The 27,176-nt window shown below is 41.2% G+C and overlaps 1 protein-coding gene across 2 annotated transcripts; it reads right to left on the reverse strand.

The window, feature by feature from the left end:
• On the reverse strand, window positions 1–26,274 carry LOC121500457 (myosin-2). 2 transcript variants are annotated; one of them, XM_041772181.1, is made up of 40 exons: window positions 26,252–26,274; window positions 25,993–26,038; window positions 24,191–24,414; window positions 23,956–24,099; window positions 22,150–22,306; window positions 20,797–20,824; window positions 20,598–20,712; window positions 20,422–20,514; window positions 19,964–20,027; window positions 19,745–19,843; window positions 19,007–19,110; window positions 18,341–18,479; window positions 17,663–17,781; window positions 17,425–17,574; window positions 16,158–16,328; window positions 15,755–16,064; window positions 15,229–15,302; window positions 14,344–14,431; window positions 14,139–14,256; window positions 12,904–13,027; window positions 12,679–12,815; window positions 10,842–11,097; window positions 9,079–9,321; window positions 8,789–8,965; window positions 8,561–8,706; window positions 8,386–8,476; window positions 7,905–8,294; window positions 7,159–7,285; window positions 6,370–6,488; window positions 6,035–6,231; window positions 5,149–5,332; window positions 4,906–5,071; window positions 4,681–4,805; window positions 4,201–4,509; window positions 3,910–4,113; window positions 3,243–3,368; window positions 2,982–3,152; window positions 2,794–2,898; window positions 2,580–2,675; window positions 1–285 (listed from the first exon to the last, which is right to left on the reverse strand). In XM_041772181.1, exons 3-40 carry the CDS (start codon window positions 24,392–24,394, stop codon window positions 133–135), a joined length of 5,823 nt encoding a protein of 1,940 aa, XP_041628115.1. In that variant the 5' UTR covers window positions 24,395–24,414; window positions 25,993–26,038; window positions 26,252–26,274; the 3' UTR covers window positions 1–132. The 2 variants fall into 2 exon arrangements, with proteins under 2 accessions (XP_041628115.1, XP_041628114.1); XM_041772180.1 differs by lacking the exon at window positions 26,252–26,274 and adding an exon at window positions 26,174–26,244.
• Between the last annotated feature and the right edge of the window lie 902 nt (window positions 26,275–27,176).

Consider the following 27,176-nt stretch of genomic DNA (forward strand, 5'->3'; position numbering starts at 1 on the left):
TTGTTTGCAAAATACCCTATGCTCTTTATTTCCTTTGCAATAGGGTAGAATAGACAATAATTATAGAGGGAAATGACCAAAGACTTCACATTTTGTGCCTCTCTTCAATCATTCCATAGCATCCCGACATGATCACTCTTCACTTATGACTTTCGTGTGAACCTCTCGGCTCTTCACCCGCAACTTGTTGACCTGGGACTCGGCAATGTCAGCCCGCTCCTCGGCCTCCTCCAGCTCGTGCTGGAGCTTGCGGAATTTAGATAGATTTGTGTTGGATTGTTCCTCCTGAGAATAAAAATGGAATTGTAAGGAATCCGTACTGCACATCTTTCTAGACTCTGCAGTCTTAAGTGCAGAAAGGACTTGGCATCTACGGAGAACTTAAAATACACAGCAGGGAATATTGTTGTCTTGCCACCTCCTGGATTTTGGTTGTCATTAAAGTGAACATTATGATTTGTTTGGGGCTCGGTGTCACATAAATAATTGCATCCCTATTTTTGCAATGAAAACATATTAAAAGCTATGCACCACAAGCAAAAAAAATAAAAGAGAAGAGAAGACAAGAGTACTGAAATCATTCTTCTCGTTAATGCTAGCTATAAGATGACTGTAAGCTCAAGTTCTATGTCATGTTAAGGATGACTTTCTTAACAGTCTCTTTATAATGAAATAAATTTTGAATTCTATAATACCATGTTAGAACATTTCCAGCAATCATTTTTCCTTGTGGCTTGGATGTAATGATTCTACCAATAGATTCCCTAGTATTAACTAACCCTTACATTGAAGGAATTAATCTGTTTAATCACTAGTGGACAATCCCCTTAATAAAGGCACTGAAGTTGCTTAATAGTGTCACTGAAACCCTTAATAAAAGGCTTAACACTAAAGGAATCAACCTGTTTAATTACTGGTGGACAATCCCCTCAATTAAGCCACTGAAACCCTTACTCTTTTAAGGGTTTCGGTGACTTAGTTATTTATCTTTCCTGTAATTACTCTCACAAGGAAAACTGTCTTTAGTTTCATCCCCGTCCCTCCTCCCCTGTTCTCTCTTGGACAGGTTTTAGTATGAGGGTTACATGAGCTTCTTAAAATGATTTGGAAAGCTTTCCATCTTTTCCCATGCTCTGGAATGGCTTACATAGCTCAAGGATTATCTGTTACTTGAAATTTTGAAAGACTTTTCTGGACCTGAGTCCATTTTCAGAAATAGTTCTCAAGTTATTCAGCCAACTTAGTAATTAAAATCTTATGAAAATCATTAATTTCTTCAAGATTTCAACTGTGTTGACAGATTTATATTTTACATTAAAAAAATATTTTTCTATTTGTATGGTTTGTCTCCTTTCTCATTTCTTTATTTTTTCTTCTTTTTTAAAGTAGCCTTTACACCCAGTGTGGGGCTTGAACTCATGACCCTGAGATCAAGAGTTGCATCCTTGGGGTGCCTGAGTGGCTCAGTTGATTAAGCATCTGACTCTTGGTTTTGGCTCAGGTCATGATCTCAGGGTTGAGATTAGGGTCCCAGGATTAGCATGGTGTCTGCCAGAGTCTCTTCCTCTCCTTCTCCCCCTCCCCTCTGCTTATCCCCCTGCTCCTGCTCTCTCTCTCTCTCTCAAATAAATAAAATCTTAAAAAAAAAAAATCGCATGCTCTTCTGACTAAGCCTGCCCAGTGCCCTCCCCTTTTTCATTTCTTTCCTTTTTTTTTTTTTTAAGATTTTATTTATTCATGAGAGACACAGAAAAAAAGGCAGAGACATAGGCAGATGGAGAAGCAGGCTCCCTGCATGGAACCTGATGTGGGACTTGATCCCAGGACTCTGGGATCATGACCTAAGCCAAAGGCAGACACTCAACCACTGAGCCACCCAGGTGCCCCCAAACACTTTTTCATTTCTAATGTGAGTTTGTATTTTCTTTCTCTTATAAGTATATTTATTTTATTAACTCCCCAGAAATTAGCAGATATTACTGAAAGTATCATACTAGAAAATAATCTACTCTAATTTATCAATTTCTGCCTTTATCTTTAACAGTACTACTTTCATTATTTATAATTTCTTTATTGGACTGTCAATTTTTAAAAAAATTTGATTCGTAAAGCAATGAATTGTCCTCCAAGGACAGCTTTGACTACATTCTTTAGGTTTGTAAAAGTAGCATCTTCCTTGAAATTTTATTTATAATTAATAATTATTTAGTAGTTTTTTCTAAATGAAACCAAAAATTATTTAGGAAAGTTCATTTTTTAACATATAAGCATTTGGGAATTTGTGTTTATATTTTCTAACCACTTGACAATTTTATCACACTATGGATAGATAATGTGGCCTTCATTATTTCTGCTTTGAAATTTTTTGAGGTTTCTCTGTGGATTGAAACTTTACTTTTAAAATCAAGCCATTAATATTACAAAAATGAGCAAGAAGTACAAAAATGCACAAATGCTTTTAAGAAGCACAGTCTTCTAAAAAGCAAATGGCTTATTTACTTTTAAAAAGAGTGGCAAATCTAATTATTTGTTCGTTAACAAGGGACTTCGCTCTTCCCTTCCATCTTAAGGATACTTACAGCCTCCTCAGCTTGTCTCTTGTAAGATTTCACTTTGGCTTGAAGTTTATCTACCAAATCCTGAAGTCTGAGAATATTTTTCCGATCTTCTTCCGTCTGAAAGATTATGAAAACCATAAGGTCTTACTTCAAAAGCACTTGACTGTGTGTCATTGTATATGAGTGTTTCATATATGTATGGGGAGTGTTTACCTGATAAAAACTATTGCTGTACCTGGTAAGTGAGTTCCTTTACTCGCCTCTCGTGTTTCCGCAGACCTTTCACAGCTTCCGCATTACGCTTTTGCTCACTCTCAACCTCTCCTTCCAGTTCACGCACCTGCAAATAAGTAGGCTCTTAAGAACTTTGAACTAATAAGGCACTGGGAGGAAATGGAAGTAGACAGACATTGAGAGACCCACCCTGGCCTCAAGTTTCTGGATCTGCTTCTTCCCGCCCTTCAGGGCCAGCTGCTCAGCCTCATCCAGACGATGCTGCAGGTCCTTCACCGTCTGCTCCATGTTCTTCTTCATCCGCTCCAGGTGGGCGCTGGTGTCCTGCTCCTTCTTCAGCTCCTCGGCCATCATAGCCGCCTGATCAGCAGTAAAACAAAACCAGTTGAGAAAGGCAAGCAAGTACATCGGGATTTAGGTTTGACCACCACCGTGCTGCCCTCTGCTCACATCGGTGATGGCCTTCTTGGCCTTCTCCTCTGCATTGCGGGCTTCCTGGATAATGTCCTCCATCTCTCCCTGGATCTGGGAAATGTCTGTCTCCAGCTTCTTCTTGGTGTTGATCAGGCTAGTGTTCTGGTTAAAAATAAGTTACATTTTTAAATCATGTTACCAAAGTACTTATTCGTAGCTATTAAAAAATAATCTCGGATAAAAATATACAAGTCAGATGCCCTTCCATATTGTTTGTTTGTTATGTAGTACAACTAAATAAAATAGAAATTTTATAAGATATTCAGTCTCTTCAAGTACATAGTCCATAATTAGACCAAATAGTTCTGTAATTCTATAACTGCCATTTACCATTGAGACCATTCACAGAGACAGAATTATAACAGATGTTCAAATGTTAGAGAATCATTTCTCCAAAATAAAAATGCCAGTATTGATAACAAGGGTCAATAAAGATATGAACACAGGAGAACATAGGAAGCTTTAGAATATTTTAGGAAGTAAATCAATAATTTATGCAAAATAAAACAATAAAAGATTTCCCAATAATTCAGTGAAAACTTAGTAGAAGTATAAAACCTGGCTGTTATATAAAAAATTTAAGCTTATATTGTTTGGGATACATAGCATTTATTGAAGGTAAGTTCTTTGTGCCAAATCCCACCTGGGTATGGAGGAGCTGGACGCGCTCACTGGCATCCAGGAGCTCCTGTTCTGCGATTTTCCTGCTCCTCTCCGTCTGCTCCAGAGTGGCCCTCAGCTCCTCAATCTCAGCCTGCAGCAGGTTGGCTCTGCGCTCCACCATGGCCAGCTGCTCCTTCAGGTCCTCCTGGCCCCGAAGGGCATCATCCAGGTGGATCTGGGTGTCCTGGGGAATGAGTCATCATTGAGATACCTCGTTCCCAGGGCTGTGGTCACCCCAGTCACCTTGAGGCCCTCTTTTGAACCCACTTACTTTGAGGATGCCTTGGGTATTTCTGTAGTTCCTCAGGGCCTCTGCAGCCATGCGGTTGGCATGGTTCAGCTGGATTTCCATCTCATTGAGGTCTCCCTCCATCTTCTTCTTGAGCCTGATGGCATCGTTCCTGCTCCTGATCTCGGCGTCCAGCATGGTCTGCATCGATTCCACGACCCTGATGTGGTTTCTCTTCAGCTGGTCAATTTCCTCATCCTTTTCTGCGATTTTCCTATCAATCTCAGACTTGACTTGGTTCAGCTCCAGCTGGATGCGCAGAATCTTTCCCTCTTCATGTTCAAGAGATGCCTTAACGACAGCAAGAGGTGATATTAGCAGGGAATAGAAGCATTGGGAAGTTATTTTGCATACCTTTCCTTCCATTAATTTTGTGCTGTTTATTTTTTTAATTCAAACTATGTGGATGGACCTAAATATTTTCTGATCTTATATGTTTATAATGCACAATTGAACCTATACCTCCGCTTCCTCCAAGGCAGCCTGAATTTCAGACTTTTCTTGTTCCACTTGTTTCTTTATCTTCTCCAGTTCATGGATACGTTTCCCTCCCTCTGCAATCTGCTCAGTGAGGTCAGAGATCTCCTCTAGTGTTCAGGTAAAAGACAGGGAGAGGTTTGATCAGACAGAGGACCTAAGAGAAAGATCCCCGAGGCGTGAATATTATTGAAAGTGAAAGGGACTCACGCTGCAAGTTTTTGTTCTCTCGTTTCAAAGTTTCTAGCTGATCCAAGGACTCCTCGTAGGCATTCTTCATCTTGAACAGCTCAGTACCGAGAGAACGGGCCTCCTTCTGGGAGGCCTCGAGTTCAGCATGGGTTTCCTCATACTTCTGTTTCCACTCTGCCAGGATCTGAAAAACCGGGAGTGGTCACCGGCTGTAAAGGACAGAGGAACACAGTGGAGAGCAGAGGCTGCTGTGCGAGCTACCTTGTCGAAGTTCCTCTGCTTCTTGTCCAGGGCGGCGCAGGCCGCGTTGGTTCTCTCCACGTCCAGCATGAGGTCCTCCACCTCATTCTGGAGCCGTTGCTTTGTCTTCTCCAGGGAAGCACATTTGGCATTCACAGCTTCTACGTGCTCCTCAGCTGCCTGCAACCGCTGGGCCAGCTTCTTCCTTGAGGATTATATATGTTTGTGGAGAGGAGTGAACCAAAAGTAGAATTAGGAACTATACTGAGAAGTATTGGAAACTTCATATTAAAAATATCCATCCATCCATTCAAGAGACATTGATGAGCTCCTTTTATGAACCAGTCATGGGATACAGCAGTGAGCAAGAGGGAAAAGGGGGCCCTGACTCCTAAGCTTCCAAATGAGTACAAGAGAGAAACAACAGGCAAGTGAGAAAATGCATAATAACATTATTGCAGATGTAAGTGCAATGAAGAAAAGCAAAACAGAGTAAGGGGTGGGCAGCTATTCTAGATATTCAGGGAAGGCCTCTCTGAGGAGGTAGCATTTGAATCAAGATCTGAAAAGTCATAGTGAGCTGCAGGGAGATCTCGGGGAGAGTATTCCAGACGGAGGGACCAGCAAGTGCAGGACCGCTGAATCAGCAATGAGCTTGATGTGCTTGACAAACAGTAATAATACCTGACTATCTGGATAATTATTTGTTACTCACTTCCTTAAGTAGATTTTAGCATAAGAAGGCAAGTACTATGTTTGCTTTACTCATGTCTTATTCTCAGGGCCTGAGAGTGCCTGGCAAAAGGGAGCTAATTAACGAACGTTTGTGGCCAATTTACTAAAGGTCATATCTTTCTTATTCAGCGTGCAGCATTTTCTACACATTCTCTCGTATCTGCACACATACTTTGCCTCCTCCAGCTCCTCCGTGCGCTGGATGGCGTCCGTCTCATATTTGGTCCTCCACTGGGCCACCTCGCTATTGGCCTTGGACAGCGCCCTCTGCAGCTCGGCCTTGGACTCCTGCTCCTCCTCATACTGTTCCCGCAGCAGGTCACAGTCGTGGCGGGAGGACTGCAGGGCGTGGGCCAGGGCGTTCTTGGCCTACAGAGATAGTTACACATTCATTTTACTGGGTGTGTTTAATTAGAGTTTCAAAACCCTTTAAAAGTTGGTGTAAATGGACTCCAGTTAAGGTTAGGTCATACCAAAAAAAGAGAGTCTGACAACATTATTATTTACCTTTATCTCTTCTTCCAGCTGCCTCTTTAATTCCTCAATCTGTTGTGTAAATGCTTGTTTGCCCCTTGATAGCTGAGACACCAGAGCTTCTTTTTCATCTAGCTGTCGTGAAAATTCACCTGATAGACAAAAGAAATGGCACCGTTTTTTTTAAGTGAAGAAACAATTTTGCAAGCCCATATTAGAAATAAATTTTAACTCTTACCCCCCCACAATGAGTGCTCAAAAGATTCAATTCTCTATTGACACCATCATGCTTAATGTCAAATTTCTGATTTTTATGGTGAAACTTACATATGAATCAGAATGAATAAATACAGCTGAAATTCTCTTTGATCTCTCCATAACTAATTCTTTCTGGGTGTATGATATTGTGCAAAACCTGGGGGCCAAGATATTGAATTCTACATGGTCTCAGTTTCATTGGACTTTTGAGAGACAGGATTATCTGCTCTCCCTTTAGGAATTTGAGTTACTTTGATGTATAGAGACAGAAGCTCAGTTTGCTACAGGAGTCCTGGACCCAGGCTAGAGTGACTCCTACTCCCAATCATCCTCTCAGTGTGGCCAACTACTCCAGGCTTTTCTGGAGCAGAGCTTGATCCAGTCCTATCAAAGTCTTTATCTCCAACTCTGTCCCTGAGTGACCTTGTAAGTGAGTTGAAAGTCTGAGCTGTTCAGTAGAACACACATGTTCTCAGCTGCTTTTATTAAGCTCTCACATGACCAAATCAGTTGTTTTCAACCACATCATTTCCATTCTTAGTGCCTAGAAAAGGACAGAGTTACCAGATTCAGTCTGCAAGCGTCCCCTCTGGGTGGTCAGGTCATTGATCAGCCGCTGCTGCTCCTCCTCCTTTGATTTCAGCTCACTCACTTGGTCCTCCAGAGTGCGGCACATTTTCTCTAGATTTCCCTGCGTGGGAAAAAGTAAAAGAAAGAAACAAAGATATTTTAATAAATAAATAAATAACCTTTGGCATAAAATCAAATTCTCTTATATGTAATGTGATACTTAAGAATTTTTTCTTTATATTTGATTGTTGTCCTCAGTTGAAAATATATATTGAGATTTTTAAAGAGTGAACTGTGAAGTTCTGCACCCTATTCATACAAAAAAAAAAGCCTTAAAGACTATGTTTAAAATTTAAGATTTTGTAAGAATTGTATGGTATATTTTCTAAAAGCATGTTTATAAATACTTGATTGCCTTTCTGTACAATGAAACTTGGCTTATCAGATAATTGAGAATATTGGAGTCCTAGTTCTTCAACTGGAGCCTGAGAAAATGCAGGTGACCTTTGTTCAAAAGCTGGTCCTGTCATTTGCTAATGGTGTGATGGAGTGCACTTTACTTTTGAATTTCAGTTTCTTCATATGTTAGTGGAAATAATACAAATGCTAGTATCTTTATTGTTTACCTCCTAGATTACTGTAAAAATCAAATGACATCATGTGTGTAAAGTTCCTGTGTAAGGTATGATGTGTACATAAAGGATCATTGTCACTAATAATAATTTCCTGGACTTCAGTACCTTGGCTTTAGAGACTGTTTCTACGTTACTGGCAAGATCGTCGATCTCCATCTTCATCTCGCTCTTCTCCTTCTCCAGCTTCTGCTTGACCCTCTGCAGGTTGTCTATCTGCTCCCCGAGCTCGGCCACACTGTCCGCGTGCTTCTTTCTCAGGGTAGCCGCTGTGGCTTCGTGCTGCAGGGTGGCCTCCTCCAGGTCCCTGCGCATCTTCTGGAACTCGGCCTCCCGCTTCTTGTTCATCTCAATCTGGGCAGATGTGGCCCCGCCAGCTTCTTCCAGGCGCTCACTGATCTCCTCCAGTTCCCGGGAGAGGTCAGAGCGCTGCTTCTCAGCTTTGGCCCTGGAGGCGCGCTCTGCCTCGATTTCCTCCTCCAGCTCCTCGATGCGGGCCTGGGAGTGGTGAAAAGCACAAACCCTTAATTAGCTTCTCTGTGCCATCACTATGCCTTGTTGCGCCAGACTGATAGAAATCCAAACTTACTTGCAGCTCTTTGATCTTCTTCTGCAGCTGAATGCCAAGTGCTTGTTCATCTTCAATCTTGCTTTGCAGATTGCTCATTTCAAACTCTTTTCTTTTTGGAAAGCAGCAAAATATAACAATTGAGTATATATCCACCACTTGAAAGCAAGCTCATAAGCAATTCTTTCACACTTACTTTTTGAGCTTTTCATCAAGTTGTTGTTTTTCATTCTCAATGTCCATTATGGACTCTTGGGCCAACTTGAGGTCACCTTCAAGTTTTCTCTTAGCCCTTTCTAGATCCATGCGAAGTTTCTTTTCTTGCTCCAAGGACCCTTCAAGCTAAATATAAACTATGTTTAGTCTAAAGGAATGCTTAGTTTCCTTTTGAAGAAAATAATTTTTTTGACAATCCTGGACTTACGTCATCCACTTGCTGCTCTAGCTTGATTTTAGCTTTGGTCAGGGTGTTGACTTTGTCCTCTTCTGCCTGTAGGTCATCCAGGGTCTGCTGGTGGGCCTCTTGTAGGGCTTTCTTCTCCTTTGTCAGCTTTGCAATGGTTTCATCCAGGCCTGCCATCTCTTCAGTGAGGTTTTTCACCTTAGGGAGGAAAAATGCTTTGCATTACATGTTTTATTTTAATGGATTCAGTTTTATGTTTGTACTCCATAATAATAATAAAAACATGACCTTTCTGTGTATATGTTTCATACCTTGTTCTCTGTGGCATGCTTCTCCTTTTCAACCTTGGCCAGGGTCAGCTCAAGGTCATCAATATCTTTCTTGAGCTCTGAACACTCGTCCTCTAGTTTCCTCTTCTTGGCTGTCAGCTCAGCATTGATCTCCTCCTCATCCTCTGCTCTCTCAGTCACCTCCTTGATCTTGGCCTCCAGCTGGATTTTAGTTTTGATCAGCTGGTCACATCTTTCCTCTGCATCAGCCAAGCCTTCAGCTTCCTTGAGTTGGAAACAAAACCAAAATTGGAAAGAAAGAATGAAATATTTCACAATGATAACAATGTCAATCTCTGCTGTTGTTTCTTTGGATTTAGATTTTATGAACTACCTCCTATGTGCAATCCAGGATACACTGTGGGAAAACCAAAATGTATCCAATTCTGTTCTGTTCCTTCAGAAGAGTATATTCTCTAATAGATTAGAAAGCCTACTTCCAAAAAGCCACCATGAATTCAGAAGGCAATTAGTGACAGAAGAGATCAGAGAAGTTATATTACGGATTATTTCCTGGATGAAGTGACATTTGAGGTGGGCAAGATTTGATTTTGTAAAAATCAAGTCTTTGGGGATGGAGAAGGAGGAGAGAAGGCACTCCAGCTGAGAATTCAGGGCGTGGCTGCTAATGAACTGCTTCTCTTTGTAGTACTAGAGGATGATTGTGATTAAGATGTTCTACATTCAAGTTGAGGCATAAAGTAATCAAGAAATTTCTGGCAACCCGCTATATTTCCAATTAAGAAAGTTGGGAGTGGACAAGGTATGAGAGGAGCTGATACATATATTCATTAGCGAGCCTCCATACCAGCCTTTGAATACATAAGAATGAAATGTGCTATGTGTGCTCATGTGGTGAATATGGTGGTTTAGGGAAGAGTCTAAGTAATTCTTTAGGGACAACGGAAGAGCATTCTGGATAGATTTGAAGGGGGTGGAACAGAAAAACAGCTCTTTTTCCTTCTGTAACCTAAAAGAAAGAATTATTACACTGCCCAAACTTGACAGAAGAAATTAATTTTAATCAACAAGAGAAATACATGATTTTGTGATGAGTAAATTATACCAAACCAATTCAGTTCACTCCGACTGAATGACAGTCTTATAAATTACATTTCAGAGTTGATGGAAAATGACTGGTACAGGGGTGAGCAGTGAGTGGGCTGGAAAGAGGAGAGAGCTGGGGGCAGAGAGCATCTGGGGTGCTGAGGCAGCAGTCTGGATGTGATGTGATTGGCACTGACTGTGCACGTGGATTGGGAGGACTGAATCTGGGTTTTGGAGATCAGTGGCATGACAAAAAGCAATTCTGTAAAATGTGATATAGAACGCTGACATCTGTCAGCTATTCATATTGTGATTTAAGACTCCTGGACATGGATCAGTTTAAGGAAGTTGCAGAGATTTAAAAAAATCACTCTCTACATGCTATCCTCCCCCTTAATATTTCATTTGGAATGGTTTTATGTGAAAATCACTTTCAAGGACTGACTTCCAAGGGAAAGGAAGTCTTAACTCCTGTAGTTTGATAGAATTGTGGAGAGAATGAGTGACAATGATTGGTTCTACCTTATTGCCCCAGTCCTGGTTTGGACAACGACGGGATATATGGACTGTACTAGAACCATCAGCTTCTCCCTCCAGTGACTGTCCCTACATTGACTCTCCAGCTCAGTGCTGCTAGTGGCCCGAACCTTAGCACTAGCATCGCAATAAGCAGCACCCAGAATGACACCACCACTTACAGCCTGAACTTGGAGCTGCAGGTCATTTTTCTCTTTTAAGAGAGTGACCATTTTTTCCTCCAGTTCCTTCCTTTTCGCCTCTGACTTGGCAAGCTCATCTTTGGTTTTCTGAAACTCTTCCTTCATGGTGGCCATCTCCTTCTCGGTCTCTGCGCTCTTGAGGAGGGGTTTGATCTTGAAAAATAGCTTCATCCAGGGCCAGTGCTTGACATTCATGAAGGCACGGATGTTGTACTGGATGCAGAAGATAGACTCCCTGAAACATAATTGATGCAGGTTCAATATGTGTGGATGAAGAAATGGGATGAAGTCTTGGCAGTGAGAGCTGGAGGTTCTGCCCCCACCGTGTGCCTCACCTGCCTTCAAAAGCACAGATGGAGGAAATTCTATTTGGGAATGATGGTTAAGGACTCATTAATTACTCATTTCTCTATATCAGTGCCTCTCAAACTTTTGGTGTGCAAAAGAATCATCTGAAGAACTTGTTAAAACACTAATTCCTGAATCTTATCCCCAGAGATTCAGAGTCAGAAGATCTGAGATGGGGTCTAAAAATTTGCATTTGTAACAAGTTGGCAAGAGACACTGATGATGTAGATCTGAGGACCACACTTTGAGAACTGCTGTACATCACTGCTTCTCAGGCTCTCCATCTGGGACACCAAGAGCAGTGATGAGGGCACTAGACTCTGGAGGGATGGGAGCACAGAATAAAGGGACTCATTAAAAACAGCATTACTGTGAAAAATCTCTGGTTTTATATTTTAATGTTATGTAAATTTTGCAGTCTACTCTGTAATATAATCACATTTTTAAAAATCTAATTTATTTAAAAAATTAATTACCCTTCCATATGGGCAATTAACTGCATATATATATATATATATATATATATATATATATATATAGTGGGTTATGACCAAACATAATTTTTAATAAAGTAGAATACAATAAAAATATTAATATAACTACAGGTGATAGGATTAAAACTTATTTCATGTAAATTACATATATTTACATATACACATATGTCTGAATGTGCATGTGCCAATATAAAATGCATCTCTCATCACGGGTCCCTTTCACATGCATTCTGCAGTTTGAGTTACCTGGCTCTTGAGACTTAGAACTCTGTCCCTGCATCAAATCAAATCACCAGAAAGCTACATACCTTGGTGACATTGTATTAACTTACTGAAAAAAATCTTTCACAGATAAATGCCCTTAATATTTTATATCATAATAGTTTGATGATAAAAATGATCAGATAAAAGAAGCTGTTTCTGCATCTTGTATAAAATCTCTGGGGCAGACCGGGTGGTTCAGTGGTTTAGTGCTGCCTTCAGCCCAGGGCCTAATCCTGGAGACCCAGGATTGAGACCCACGTCAGGCTCCCTGCATGGAGCCTGCTTCTCCCTCTGCCTGTGACTCTGCCTCTCTCTCTCTGTCTCATGAATGAATAAAATCTTAAAAAAAAAAAATCTCTTTTGAAACTACTGTCTGCTCTTCAGTTCAATGTATCTAATTTAATGAGCTACCCACTAAATTCACACTGGTGTATTTTTGTATTTTCTCTTGTTAGATAAGAACTGCCCATGCTTTGTGCTCTCTCTCTCTCTCTCTCTCTCTCTCTTTAACCTGAACATTCAGAATATGTTTCATGGTGATGATCCCCACCTTAAGTTTTCAGGTATATGTATATCCCCACTTCAGCATAGGACTCTTTATGTTCATTCTTGCTTACATTTGTGGCCTTATTGTATCTGAGTCTTAAGCCAACTCAAATGTGTTTCTTAAGGCAGAAAGATGGGAATAGATAAACAATTTATGTTTCTACCTTCTCTCCACCATCTTCTGGTACTCCACTCTTGCCAAGAACCCTCTGCACCTGGCCTGGGTTCGGGTAATCAGCTGGGCTAGCTTGTCATCTCGCATCTCCTCTAGGAGCCCCAGAAGACCGGCTTTGAAAAAGACCTGTGCATGGGAGGAGTTGCAGATAAGACACTATACATAAACTTCACTGCGACACAGGTAGCAGCAGATAGGCTTTAGGGATGGTTACCTTGGTGTGACCAAATTTATACTGGGTGTGGTCAATGTCGATGGATGCAAGGAGCTTCTCAGAAGCCTTCTTGCTGTCAATGAACTGTCCTTCTGGGATAGCACTTGCATTTAATACCTTGTATCTGTTTAAGTAAATACAGGTTTTTTTTTTTTTTAACAAAAAGTCAGTTTATGATGACACTAATAGCAGATAAACACTAAATGACCTATTTAGAAAACCAGAGCTTTAAAGAAAAGTATCCTTCATTATTCGCAGGAAGGACTTCTTTGTCAGTCTAGCATCCACTGTCTGTTTTCACTCCATCCCACACTCCTGCACAGTTGCAGACATTCCTTTCTGCCTCATCAGACTTTATTCTCAGGAAAAAATCCTACGATCTCGTTTACATTAAATGTAGATGACCAATAAAATATAACATGTTTTCCTGGCTAGATCCATTTGCTTTTCATGATCCTGAATCCCAGAAAGCAAATTTTTAGTGAGGAGTCTGGTAGAAGGCTCACTTCAGGTAGGAGGAACTGTCCTAATCACCTAAATTCATGCGTAGTGGTGCTTTGGGTTTTGGGGATGGGAACTCGCTGCCAACTCCACCAGACCCAGCCTTAGGAGAGACCAGCTCCCTGGAGCTGCCGCCAACCCCTTGTCCATTTGTCTCCTATTTGGTTCCCAAGATGGACCTGTCTAGGGAAGAGAAAGAGTTGCTGAGGAGCTGGTACTGTGGCATGGTTTTGGAACCCCTGGGAAACCAGTGCATGAGGGAGAAAGGAAGCACCAAAATGACTCACTGGGAGCTCTATACCTGCATGAGAGAGGTCCTAACTCAGCCACCAACACCCATGTGACTTCGGGCAGGTAGCTTAATCTCCTAGAGCCTCAGTTTATTTGTCTATCGAAGGAGGTGTTGATAGTACCTACCTCTACTGAGGTTTTGTGAAGATGGAAGGAGATAATCTAAACATATTACACATGAAAAAATGGTAGTTCTCATAATTACTGAAAGTAACGTATATACCTATGGTTTAAGCCAGGAGCTCAAAAAAGCCCAGAAAAGTCTGGAGTGCAAAATATGTGGTATATCTACATTTTGAAGGTGTTTTGAGGCTTATGATTTTTCACTCTTTTTTGTGGCAAATTAAACACGAATAGAAGCATATTTTTCACAAAATTATTTTGCTTGCAGTAAGTGTATTTATACTAAACTTTAAGATGCACCATAATTCAGAGAGTCTGACCTCTGTTTGAAGTCTGCATAAAGGATTCTGCTTGGGAACCCCTTCCTGCAGATGCGGATCCCTTCCAACACACCATTACACCGCAGCTGGTGCAGGACAAGTTCATGCTCCATGGCCCCTAAAAGTATACATATAGATTACACTGTTTGTTTTTTAAAGGAAGTATGGCGGTCATGCTTTGTGCCTTCACTCTAGGGCTTCTTACCAGGAGTTTTTGTTTCATTGGGGATGATACAGCGCACAAAATGAGGATGGGTACTCCTGAGGTTGGTCATCAGCTTGTTCAGATTCTCCTGTAAAGTCAGGGAAAAGCCTGTTATCTCCAGTTTTAGCCATGGTTATGAGCATTTGGTGATGTCTATAAACTCAATGTCTATGGTTGAATTGAACAACCAGTGTGGACTATTTTCATGTAGGGTAACACCTTCCTATCCTTCTCCTCAGTACCTCTTTCTCCATTTGGGTTGGGTTACACATGAGAAGCAGCCTGACACATCCTACTTCTTCCCTGGTCCATGGCCTCCCACAGGCCATTGCCTTCCTATACTAAATGGCCACACTTTCTTCTAATCAACTCCATGGTTTTCCAATGAGGACACGCAAGCCTGCACCACACTGGGGCTTTTTCTCATGAACATAGCTCCCCTTTCCAACTCAATTAACTTTCAGGGCATAAATGTTATCTAAAGGGGAATAATCCTACCAGTTATAATTGAGGACTGACTGAATTAAGGGCAAGGATACCATATTAAGTTCCTTATAGGCTAGCTGCTGGATCTTCATTAGCATTAGTACTAATTTAGTCTTTCTTAGTACCGTGCCATTGCTTAGTTTCATGACTTGACTAGACTATGAATGGTAGAACATTCAGTTTTAGAAAATTTCCTGTGAAATATTTGGCATTATTTGGCTTGGCATGAAAAATGAGCTAATAATTCCCGTGTAATGTAAATGTCTTCTCTCCAAAGCTAGATTAACAGAAATCATTAATCAGTGTCAGTTTTTTCTCAATGACTTGTGGAAAGAAGACTCTGTACTTCCAAAAACAAATTCCTAAAGTAATTGGGGAGTGTCACAGTTTCTTCCTTACCCTGAAAAGGGCAGACACCGTCTGGAAAGAAGAGCCCTTCTTCTTGCCACCTTTCTTGGCACCACCACTTGCCTCTGGAGAGCAAATGAGAAAAGATGTCATTTAAATATAGTTTTGAACTGACAGGGCTATTTCTTGCTTATTTATTGCCAATTTTTCACACATCTGGTGGAGCAGTTTTTGGACACTACTGGCTTCTCTATTGAAACTCGAATGACTCTTAGCTGTCAACGAGGCTTGTACCCACTTTTCTGTGATTTCTTTCCTCTATTAGAAGATGAAGTGAAGGGCATTCACCTCACTGTATAAAGATGGATCCGTAATGTCAGGACATTTGAGGACACAATAACTTCAAAAATCATCAATAGAAGCTAGTCTAAATAGGGAGAAGTTTGTCACTCTGTAGCCTTAAATATCCCAGATACTCAATATCCAGCAGATGTGGAGGAAGAAGTAGGAGAGAATCATAGAAGCTGAAGCTTTTCATTGGTTGAGGTCCTAATAGTTCAGATTTTTTTAGTATTACCTGCTTCGGCAGTTTGAGCCCCAGAGAAGAGGTAAGCTAGAGTTTTCATTGAAGACTTCTGGTACAGCCCGACCACCGTCTCATTGAGAGGGTCCTTGTTCTTGTCAAGCCAGCCAGTTATATTGTAGTCCACGACTCCGGCGTAGTGGATTAGCGAGAAGTGTGCTTCAGCCTTGCCCTTGACCACCTTGGGCTTCTGGAAGTTAGCAGACTTTCCAAGATGCTGTTCATACAGCTTGTTCTTGAAGGAGGTGTCTGTGGCCTTGGGGAACATGCACTCCTCTTCCAGGATGGAGAAGATGCCCATGGGCTGGATTAAAGCAAAATGCATATAGGGTGAATATGAGCTGCAGGATGAACCACAGAATTTAAGAGAAGTTACTGGCTGGACAGATCAGGCCACCTTCTCAATGAGCTCGATGCAGGCAGCCAGGTCCATCCCGAAGTCAATGAAGGTCCACTCGATGCCCTCCTTCTTGTACTCCTCCTGCTCCAGCACGAACATGTGGTGGTTGAAGAACTGTTGGAGCTTCTCGTTGGTGAAGTTGATACACAGCTGCTCCAGGCTGTTGAACTAAATAAATACATGCATTCATTTTTCTCTTGAGCAAATTTGAGCATTTGTACATACACAACTTCTTAATTTAAACATATATGTTGAATAGCCTTTAGATTACATATATCAAAATCATTGAGGTGGGGGAGCAGCATGAAATCTGTTTCCTCTACTGCCATTTTACACAGAATCCTATATTGCATTAATGCTTGTTCCCTACACTGGCTTAAGTTTACTCAGGGATTTTTCTGAGTTCCTATTTCATCATTTCATGTTTATTCCATTATCCTTTCCATTTTCTGTTGACTCGAGCTAACGGGCAAGCTATAAGGAGCTGGCTGGGAGGGGTCTCTGTTGTATGGAAGTTACCAGGGTCAGCTTTGCCAGTGGACAATAATTGCCACTGCTGTTCTTCAATGTGAAATGAAAACAGAATTAAGATACCAAATATCATATACAGTGTAATAACACACTTGTGTTTAAAAAAAAAAAAAACTCCAAAGCATTAACATTAGCTTGTTATAAATAGTGGAATTATTGGGGAACACTTTCCCTTGATTTTTCATATTTTCTGCAATGTCCAAGTTTCGCTTTTATAATTAGGAAAAGATAAACTTCTTGAAAACTATAAGCAGGAAAAATATAGCTCATCAAATAGGGATTTTTATCTTACAATATCACATCAACGAGAATAAATGCTGACTTTATAAGTCATCTTTGCTCTGCTCTTCTCTTGTCTAAGTGTTTTTGAATGACCTCCCACCATATATTCAGAACATGTGTGTTTCACAGGATTACTTTGAGATGTTTATGTTAACTTCTTTTGGTGCTGTGGAATTTTTAGAGGACATCCCCCCCCCACCCCGGAAACTAAGCTAGCTCCTAACTCCCTTTGGGTCCTGTAGCAAGTCAGAGTGCTCAAGTGCATTATTTCTCATAGAAGGGGGACTGCTACTGCAATAAATGAGTAGCAGTTACCCCATCATTCACTTTTAAGTTTCAGCATAATTTTTTGGGAGTAGTGAGAGAAGGTTATAATTTTCACAGATTTCTTCTTATTCATATTTTCATTGCCTTATTGCAAAATCCCCTTACCAACCAGCTACCAACTCACATCAAAGATCTCAAAGCCAGCGATGTCCAAGACCCCGATGAAGTACTGCCTGGGCTGCTTGGTGTCCAGCTGCTGGTTGATGCGAGTGACCATCCACAGAAACATCTTCTCATAGACAGCCTTGGCCAGGGCGCCCACTGCGTTGGTTACCTTGAAAAACAAAAATGTATCTCTTGAGGTTGTCAGAGGACTATAAAAATGCTTGATTCCTGTCACTGAATTTGAGTTATGTACCTACCTGCTCTACAGTCTGGCCTTTGGTGACATACTCATTGCCGACCTTGACCCTGGGGTAGCAGAGGGCTTTGAGCAGATCAGCAGAGTTCAGGCTCTGGAGATAGGCTGCTTTGTCAGCAACTGAAGGGAAGAAAGGAAGAAGAATGTTATTATGACCCAGAGCAACCCATTTTCTCAGGAAAAAAAAAAAGCTACACATATTTCATGGGGTGTTTTCAGAATATCTTTTTGAGCATTCTTGCCCATTTTTTTTCACTAAGTTTAGGACTTTGATTATGGGTAGTGTGTCCTAAAGGACTTCAGAAATAATAGGAAACATCTATCTAGAGGATCTCTGGGTGGCTCAGCAGTTTAGCGCCTGCCTTCAGCCCAGGGCATGATCCCGGAGTCCCGGGATCCAGTCCTACATCGGACTCCCTGCATGGAGCCTGCTTCTCCGTCTGCCTGTGTCTCTGCCTCTCTCTGTGTGTGCCTCTCATGAATAAATAAATAAAATCTTTAAATAAAATCTTTAAGAAAAAAAATCTATCTAATATGATGCTTCATATAGTATATTATTTGAGTATACTTTAAAATTCAATTCTTAAAAATGAATTTGTCTTCCTAAAAAAACTCAAGGGTAATATGTTAAGAATGTGATTTTCAAACAAAAAAATCAGGGAGATGTCTTAGTTGGTACCTTCAGTGCCATCTGGCTCAGCCTGCTCCTCCCGCTGCTTCTGCTTGAACTTCAAGTTACCATAATGCATTACGGCCCCCGTGAGCTTGTAGATGGAGACTTTCTCTTCATTGGTGAAGCCCAAAATATCAATAGCACTCTGCCAATATAACCAAGAGGATAGCTGTTAGGTTATGATCCACACACTTACTATTCATCGTTCACTTTCTGATTCCTGACATGTTGGTTACACTGAGGAAACTATCGTTGCTAATGGGGGTGCAAGGAACTCTTCAGTGTGGGTGTGCAGGGAGTTGGTCAACCAAAGACCAGCACTGAGCATTAGAATGATAGGTTCAGACCTCCTAAGATTGAAAAAGTAAAGACAGAGAACAAGATAGTAAACTTAAGGAACCTGTTATTTTGAGAAGTGGTACAGGTCTCATTCAAGTAGATTACCAAAAAGTGGTTTGGATAAATTCAGAAATTATAGACCTTTAAAAGACTATTAAGGGAAAATAAAGTGTTGTGGGGCATAGCTTCATCTTTTTGGTTGACTCGAGGTGGCACATCCATGCTCATCTTTGAACCCTCTTTTGCTATTTCTACTAGAAACTGAATATTTATCTGGAGGGGCCATTGCTCTAACCCAACATCATCAGTCTAACTTTCTTGTGTTCTACTTACATCTGTTGCTATCAGCTCTTCTTGATCATCAATGCTAGCCACACTGATCTCCCCTTGACTGACAAATGGGTAGTCATATGGGTTGGTGGTGATCAGAAGCATTTCTGAGTACATGGAACAGAGAAAAGGTAAGCAGAATTACCCCCTTCATTTAGATGTCTAGACGGATTCTAAGACACTGTGAAGCCAAAGAAGTTTATCACATATGGGGAAAAGTTACATCTGTAATAATTATCAGTATAGTGTTGACTATTTAAAATAAAAAATTGGGAACAACCTGAATATCCTTAAGAGTGTATAGTTAAATAAATTATGCTTATCCCTAGAATATAACACCATACAGCCATTAGAAATAATAATGCAGAGCTACAGCTAGTGACATGGAAAAAACCATGATACATTATTGCCCAATGAAAAAAGTACATCACAGAAGAGCACTGAAGTATGGTTCCAGTTATTGTATGTATGAGTATCTATATGTAAAGGTATATATATACAGGAAATGAGTAGGATGATATTTACTCAGTATTCACAGTGGTTATTTCATAGTGATAGAATTTGAAGGCATTATGTTGTTTTCCTTTTTAATTTTTATAATAAGCGTACATAAACTTACAAAGCTACTTTCAAAATCAAGGTGATAAACCTGACAAAATTTGGTCATGGAATGCTAGGATGGACCATTCATGGAGAGGTACTGATGCCATAGTTCTGGAAAGGGATTATGACATTTCTTACCAATTAGTTCTGGTTTCTTGTTTGATGTGATCTGATAAAAAATATGATAGCTTCTTTCAGCCTTAAGCTGGAAAGTAACTCTAGACTTCTCTAACAGATCTGGAAGGAAATAATAAACAGAGCGATGCAAAAATTCACGTGGCTTGCAATTTTTACTTTGTGTTGACTTTATAGATTATAAGAAACAGAAATGACCAAAAAGGAGATCCAAGCACTCACATGTTTCAATATCAGCAGAAGCCAGCTTCCCTGTAGTGCCAAAGTGGATTCTGATGAATTTACCCTTGAACGGAAAACTAATATTACTACTTTGTTTTTATGTCACATCAAATCTTTGAGAAACTCAAAATACTTAGAATGCTAATGTGATAACTGTTAAATCAATCCAGACACTCTTAGGCAGAAGAGGTGTATCTTCTATTTTTTAGGCAAAATAATTTTGTCTTTGATTTTCATATTATGAATAATTGTAGGTAATGACAGATAGGAAAGAACTCAGATATAGGGCCACATATCTTTTTAGATGGAACTCAGATCCATGTTATGACATGCTCAGAGGGAAAGGAGAGAACCTGATGCCAGTATAATGTGAATGAAAAAGATTCAAAGAATGTATTCACAAACATCTCATACACCTCGACCAGTGGGCAGTGTCTGTACTAGTGTCTGAGACTTACAAAGCGGGAAGAGTTGTCATTCCTCACAGTCTTGGCATTGCCAAAGGCCTCCAGTAGGGGGTTGGCACTGATGATCTGATCTTCAAGGGTCCCCTGCAAAGGCAAGAGCAATCCTTACCTCTGGGGCTCCAGACTTTCTGAGAGCCTGAGAGTCTTGAGTCTGGCCCCAGACCCACCTGCATTTTGCCAGAAGTAGGTTCCTCCTTCTTCTTCTCTCCAGTGACTGCAATTGTTGCAAAGTACTGGATGACACGCTTGGTGTTCACGGTCTTCCCGGCACCAGATTCTCCACTATCAAATAAAAAGCTAAGTGAGATGAAGTTCCAAATGTGGCAGCTACTGAAGCCATGAGAAGAAAGCATAAACTTTACTTACGTGATCAGGATTGACTGATTCTCTCGGTCTACAAAAAAGAAATCATAGACATTTAATGTTGTGGGGGGTTTTTGGTTTGTTTGTTCATTTGTTTTTTGTATATTTGTGAACAGTAAGTGAAGTAAAAGGAATAAACTAAGTATTTTTCAGAGTGGCCTTTGCAATCCCTAGGGCTTCATGGACCCTAAGCCTCCAGTCTTTTCCAGTGCCCTTTTCAAGTTCCCCAGTATCTTCCCACATCCCACTCCTGCCTCCAGCACAGGTGCATCCATTTAAACAGAGCACTGCAATGAAGCACTGGACCTTTTCTCTGTAATACTCTGCCCCTAAGGACATCTCAAAAGTGGACCTGAGCCTTTGGTTGGATTTAGATGACAATGCCAATAGTGAATATTTATTGAAGGTGTAAGACGTAATGAAAAATAGGCATTTTAGCATGTGGGATGGGGTAAATATAATGCAGGTGGTAACTTTGGAAGTAATCATGGCTTTAGTCATAGTTTGGGGGAAAGGTTCATTTTACTCTTTTACTCTCTCTGAAGACAGATTCTCTGAGTCCTTTCCCCAAGCAGCTTAGATTGCGCTGGCTGAGGCAATAGTCTAGGAAGAAGATTCATGGCATAACTGTCTTAATGTCAAATATACCTTAAAATCTGGAGTTCATTCAGGTTGGCTTTGGGAAAAGGGCAATAGCTTGGCCCTTGTATAGAAAGGGCATTCATTGGTCATAGTTTCTGATATTGAGGATAAGGCCACAAGGGCAGATCTTACTTTTCTGGTTTTTGGCTCTTGGCAATGGAAGCACAGTTTCTATGTGATTATGTGTGTACATACACCTAAATAATGTTTATAATTTTTGCTCAAGCCTTTTTAGTTTTTGAATCATTCAAGAGTAAATTCTCTAACTATGGTGAGCCCCTGTTGATTTTAAAAGTTGAAGAGATGGGAATGCCTGCCTGGGTGGCTCTGTGGTTGAGTGTCTACCCTTTGGCTTAGGACGTGATCCCAGGGTCCTGGGATAGAGTCTCACATCAGGATCCCTGTGGGGAGCCTGCTTCTCCCTCTGCCTATGTCTCTAACTCTGCGTCTCTCATGAATAAATAAACAAAATCTTTTAAATGAATGAATGAATGAATGAATAAATAAATAAATAAATAAATAAATAAATATCGAAGAGACCAGTAGCAATTGCATGATGGTAGGGATTGCAAGTCAACTTTTACACCCTCTCCTTCCTGGACCACCTTCCTCACAAATATACCATAACCAAAGGACCTAAAGAGTGTGTTGAGATGGTTCGGGTCTCTTTCTCCCACGGTTCTGAAAAGATTATGCACAAAGCATTCAACTCACCAGTCAGCATGAACTGATAGGCATTGTCAGAGATGGAGAAGATGTGGGGCGGGGCCTCCTGGCGCTTCTTGCCTCGGTAGGCCGTCACCACCTCGGGGTTGTACACCGGCAGCCACTTGTAGGGGTTGACAGTGACGCAGAAGAGGCCTGAATAGGTCTATGCAAGGGAATAAGAAAGAGAAGCTGTCCAAAGGCTTCTCCTGTTAGGTGTGCAATTCACTTATTAAATGAATTCTGACTACAGGAACACTTTAAGTAAGTACCCTACATTTCTTGAAGGCATCAGCATGAAAATTAGTTGGAATTTTCAGCAATGAGATAGCAAAATCCTTGAGGGAAAGGCTCACAATTTCGACTTTTAATTGTCCCTCTTGGAACTGATCACAATGATTTTCACATAGTAGGATCTCCAAGGGTTATTTTTTTCTTTAATGTGTAGCATGAGACATTTTTATTGTGTTTTAGAAGATATACATGTTTTTCTTTTGCAGCATTAAGATCATTCAAATTCGTGGAAAGAGGGGCACCTGGGTGGCTCAGTGGTTGAGCATTTACCTTCCGCTCAGGGCGTGATCCTGGGGTCCTGGGATCGAGTCCTGCATCAGGCTCCCCGCAGGAAGCCTGCTTCTCCCTTTGCCTACTCTGCCTCTATCTGTGTCTCTCATGAATAAGTAAATAAATAATCTTAAAAAAAAATTCATGAAAAGAGAAGTTTGGACACAACCAAAGTGCTGAACGAAATGGAAGCAGTTAGGTGAACTGTGGTAAATATTAAGACTAATATGATGTAGGCAGGTAGTCAGGTAAACCTGAAAGTATCCAGTGATACTGGGGCAACATTTGCAAAATACTATTAAGCTCTCAAGATCCAGAACACAAAATGATGTAAATACATTACAGTTAAACAAGGGAGATTTTCAAAATCTTGGGTAACTGTGTAAAACAGGCACTGATTAGTCAGTATAGACTCTAATCACCAGGTACTACTGTGTGGGTGTCATCCGGCTGAGCATCAGCATTGGCTGAACTACACAAAAAATGTCAATGTGACATAATCGGTTCGTTTCTAAGATGTTCACCAGGTGTGTATAACATGCCAGACCCCTGCAGGGCACCTGGAATAAAGCATAAATGAGATGCATTCCTTGGGGAGCTCCCAGTCTACAGTCTACACAGAGGGCAGACGTATGAGTGGATGATGGTGGGCAACAAAGGTCAGTGCTGTAGCCAGGGCAGAGACCGAAGGACACAGCATCCCCCTCTCCCTGGGGAAGATGGGAGCTTTCTTCAAGGAGGTGGTATTCATGGAAAAGGGAACTTCACACAAAGATACAAATTGCTGTCATCTTGAAAGACTGAAAATGAGTGAGATTTCGTCTTTCAAACATTATTTTTATGTGTTAAAGTATAAGTGTATCATTTCCCTATGGATGATTCTCCACTGGCATGAGTGGGGAGCAGGTGGGTAAAAATGTAAGCCCATGACTGAGATATAAACAGTAGCTGTTCCAGTGTTTGTTCAGGGGATATGTGGCAAACCCAGTCCATGTGGACAATGGCCTTGCCTGGCTTTGGATGGGAAGACAGAGGATGAAGTGCTGGCTGTTGTGTTGTGCCTTACAACAGCAACCGTGAACCTTTTAACTAGTTAACTACTAACTAGTTAACTTGTGTGCTGACTAGTCATGCTACTGGTGAAAACGAAATGGGTCTCTGCTTTTGACCCATTTATACGACAGTGGAAGTGGGCTGGCAGGTCCCTGGTGATGACGATAATAAAGACCACTTGGAGGGGGAGGCACTCACGTAGATCATCCAGGCTGCATAACGCTCTTTGAGGTTGTACAGCACAGCAGGCTCGTGCAGGTGAGTCATCATGGCCATGTCCTCGATCTTGTCATACTTGGGAGGGTTCATGGGGAAGACTTGGTCATCTTTCACCGTCAGAGTCTGGTAAACAGGGAGGACAACCATTTATGTCAATTGTGAGATCATACAAAAGTACTGATCAAATGTGGCCAGCTCCAGGGACTCTACTCACCGCTCCCGCTTCGGTCTTCACTGTCACTTTCCCTCCTTCTCTGCTCTGGACAGTCCCTTTCACAAAAGATTCTTTGGGCTCCGCCACAAAGACTGATGTCTTGGCATCAAAGGGCCTATTCTGGGCCTCAATGCGCTCCTTTTCAGACTTTCGGAGGTATGGAGCCGCCTCCCCGAAAATGGCCATTTCCTGGTCTGAACTCATGGCTGCTGAACTCACAGGTCCTAGAGGAGATGAAGCATTTCACATTAGAGACTGTGGACTGTCATGTGTATCAGTAAGTCTCCAGATATTGGTGATGATACCTCATGGAAAACCCACTATTTAGAAAGTTCACCAGCCAGGCCCCCTGTGCACCACACTGTAATTACTGAAACGAACATAATCATAAAGTCTCAAATACATCGAAGGTCACCGTGTAACCAGCACTGTACTCAGGGCTTGACACGCTTTATTTTCTTTCACCCTCTAAGACTAGCATTCTAATCAGGGAACTGAACATAGTCTCTGCAGCTCTGCTGCCGAGGAGGTGGTGACCCTTGAACTTTCTGAGCCACATGTCTCCCTCGTAGAAGAGGGATTACAATATCTCTGCCTTTCTTAATTCAAAGCCTGTGAGATACTGGACAGATACTTTGGAAACACATGATGACTGAGAAAGCAGTCTGAGACAGCCCAGGCTACCATTTAGATGTCAAATACCATTGATTGTAATGTAAGAAAATTCCTTTTCTTGTTCCATACTGCAAGAGAACTTCATTTCCTCCTTCAGCTCTTCAGCCAGAAGTGCTCAAGGTCAGGCCTTTTAGGGATGATAATTTTGTTTACTTCTTTTTCTCTAGTTGTGTGCTGACTAGAGTGTGCCTGACATAGTTTCTTTGCATATTATTATGTATAATTGGCATATTATAATCCAATATTATAATCCATATAATATAATCCATATTATAATCCAAAGTTAATGAGTTTACCTGCTTGAGGATAAAAGCCATAGCAAATGTTATCCTCATTTTATTATTTTTAATTTCATTAATTTGTTTCATCGAAGTTCAGTGGACATGCAGTGTTATATTATCTTCATTCTTCTAACCCTTTGCCCTTCCAGATTTCCCAGTGGAGAATGCAGGCTTGGATTGCTCCATTCTCTGTCATCTGCAGGTTGCCAGCGGCATCAGTAGAATGAAAAGTTTGGCAAAGAATGCTGCTCAATCATTAGGGATCTGGTTACTTGAAAGTTATTTTGATCAGTTACCTACCAATGTCTCCCTCCAGAAACGGGGTGTGTAGTAGTCGGGCATATTACTACGTCTTTGCGTGTAACAAAAGGTTCACAGCATCTTAATTTCATGCAACACTCAGCATTGGGCAAGGTAACTTTCTGCAAATTTTTAAGAGATTTAAGGAAGCTCTTTCCTAGGTACCTTCTTTTTCTTATTTGTTAGGTATCATGTTTACCAATGATTCTAATAGCAGCATACCTTTTTTAAAATCAAATTTGAGATTTTTAGCAAGAGAATCTTGTTGCAGATTTTTCCCCCTACAGAATGTTAATATTCTGTTAACAAGTCCATTAGCAGTTTTCTTGTGAAGATGTCACCTCGCCAATGCTTGCATCCGGAATGAGTCTATGTGCATTGTTCTGAAGGCAAGCCCTCCTTCCCTGTCTCCCTAGCACCGTTTCCTGAAGTACAGTTATTAGGTATTTACTGAGACCAGCACTTCTGAAAGGTTGCTAAGTGACACAGATCCATCCCAGAGGCTCTCATATTCTTCTCCAGGGACTGGTTAAGTCCAAATCTTACCTTGTTAGCAAGTGAGAAGATGTAGCCTGGTTCTCTCTAGACAGTTCTGTGAAAGAGAAGGGAAAAGCACTTGAGTAGTTAGCCAAAGGCACCCACAAAATCCCCTCTGTGGCATGGCTGGCTAAACAGAAGGCAACAAAAGCCATGGATATAAAATGTGCAGTATCCCAAGGAGCAGTACCAGAGCTAGCAGCTGCAGCTGACACGGGGCAGCGTGGCCAGTGTCCCTCTTGAAAGCCCGTTGCCTGGTCCCACTTACCTTGGAGCTTTTTAAAGCAGGGCGAGTCAGCCTCATTCCAAGGGCTCTTTTATATGGATAGCTATGGAAACAATGCAGCTGCCTGTTCTTTCTTAAGTCAAAAGGAATTGTTTGGCAGAAAGAGTCTTGGCAGTCTTGCGTCCCTGCATAATTCTCATTCATATTAAGAATGGTTGGATATAATTAGAAATATTTTTCTTATTGAGTATGTGAATAAATCTCCTATGGATAATTTGAGAAGATGATCTGAAAGGAGGGTTCAGGCTGGTGGATAAAGGCAGTGGCGAGGCCGCCAGAATTACTGGCTTCTCTCATAAATTCTTTCTGGCCTCACTGGGCATGCCGTTCAGGTTTACCTTGCGTCACCTTTCATATTTCACATATTTGACGATAGAAATAAAACACAAACGTTTGTTTTGATTTTGAGAGGGTTAATTTTCACCTGTTGATCTCTTCTTTCCAGCCCTGCAAAATTAAGTTATGTGTCTTTGGCAGTTTAAAAGGAAGGAAGGGGATCCCTGGGTGGCGCAGCGGTTTGGCGCCTGCCTTTGGCCCAGGGCGCGATCCTGGAGACCCGGGATCGAATCCCACATCGGGCTCCCGGTGCATGGAGCCTGCTTCTCCCTCTGCCTGTATCTCTGCCTCTCTCTCTCTCTCTGTGACTATCATAAATAAATAAAAATTAAAAAAAAAAAAAAAGGAAGGAAGGTCCTCTCCTTGTTCCAATATTCTTGTAGTTTTCAGGAATATCCTGACTTTCATGCTGTTTTGCTTTTGCCCAAATTGGTCTTCCATGTAGGACATTATCTCCTGCCCACCTACTTGTGTGGCTTGCATGCAATAAAAAAGGTTGAAGGTTTTCTAGTAGTAAAAAGTACTTTTGGGGACTACTTCCCAACGTTTTCCATATCAGCACTGTCAGAAA

This window comes from Vulpes lagopus, chromosome 10 (genome assembly GCF_018345385.1).
Source record: "Vulpes lagopus strain Blue_001 chromosome 10, ASM1834538v1, whole genome shotgun sequence".
In the NCBI taxonomy this organism is placed as follows: domain Eukaryota; kingdom Metazoa; phylum Chordata; class Mammalia; order Carnivora; family Canidae; genus Vulpes; species Vulpes lagopus.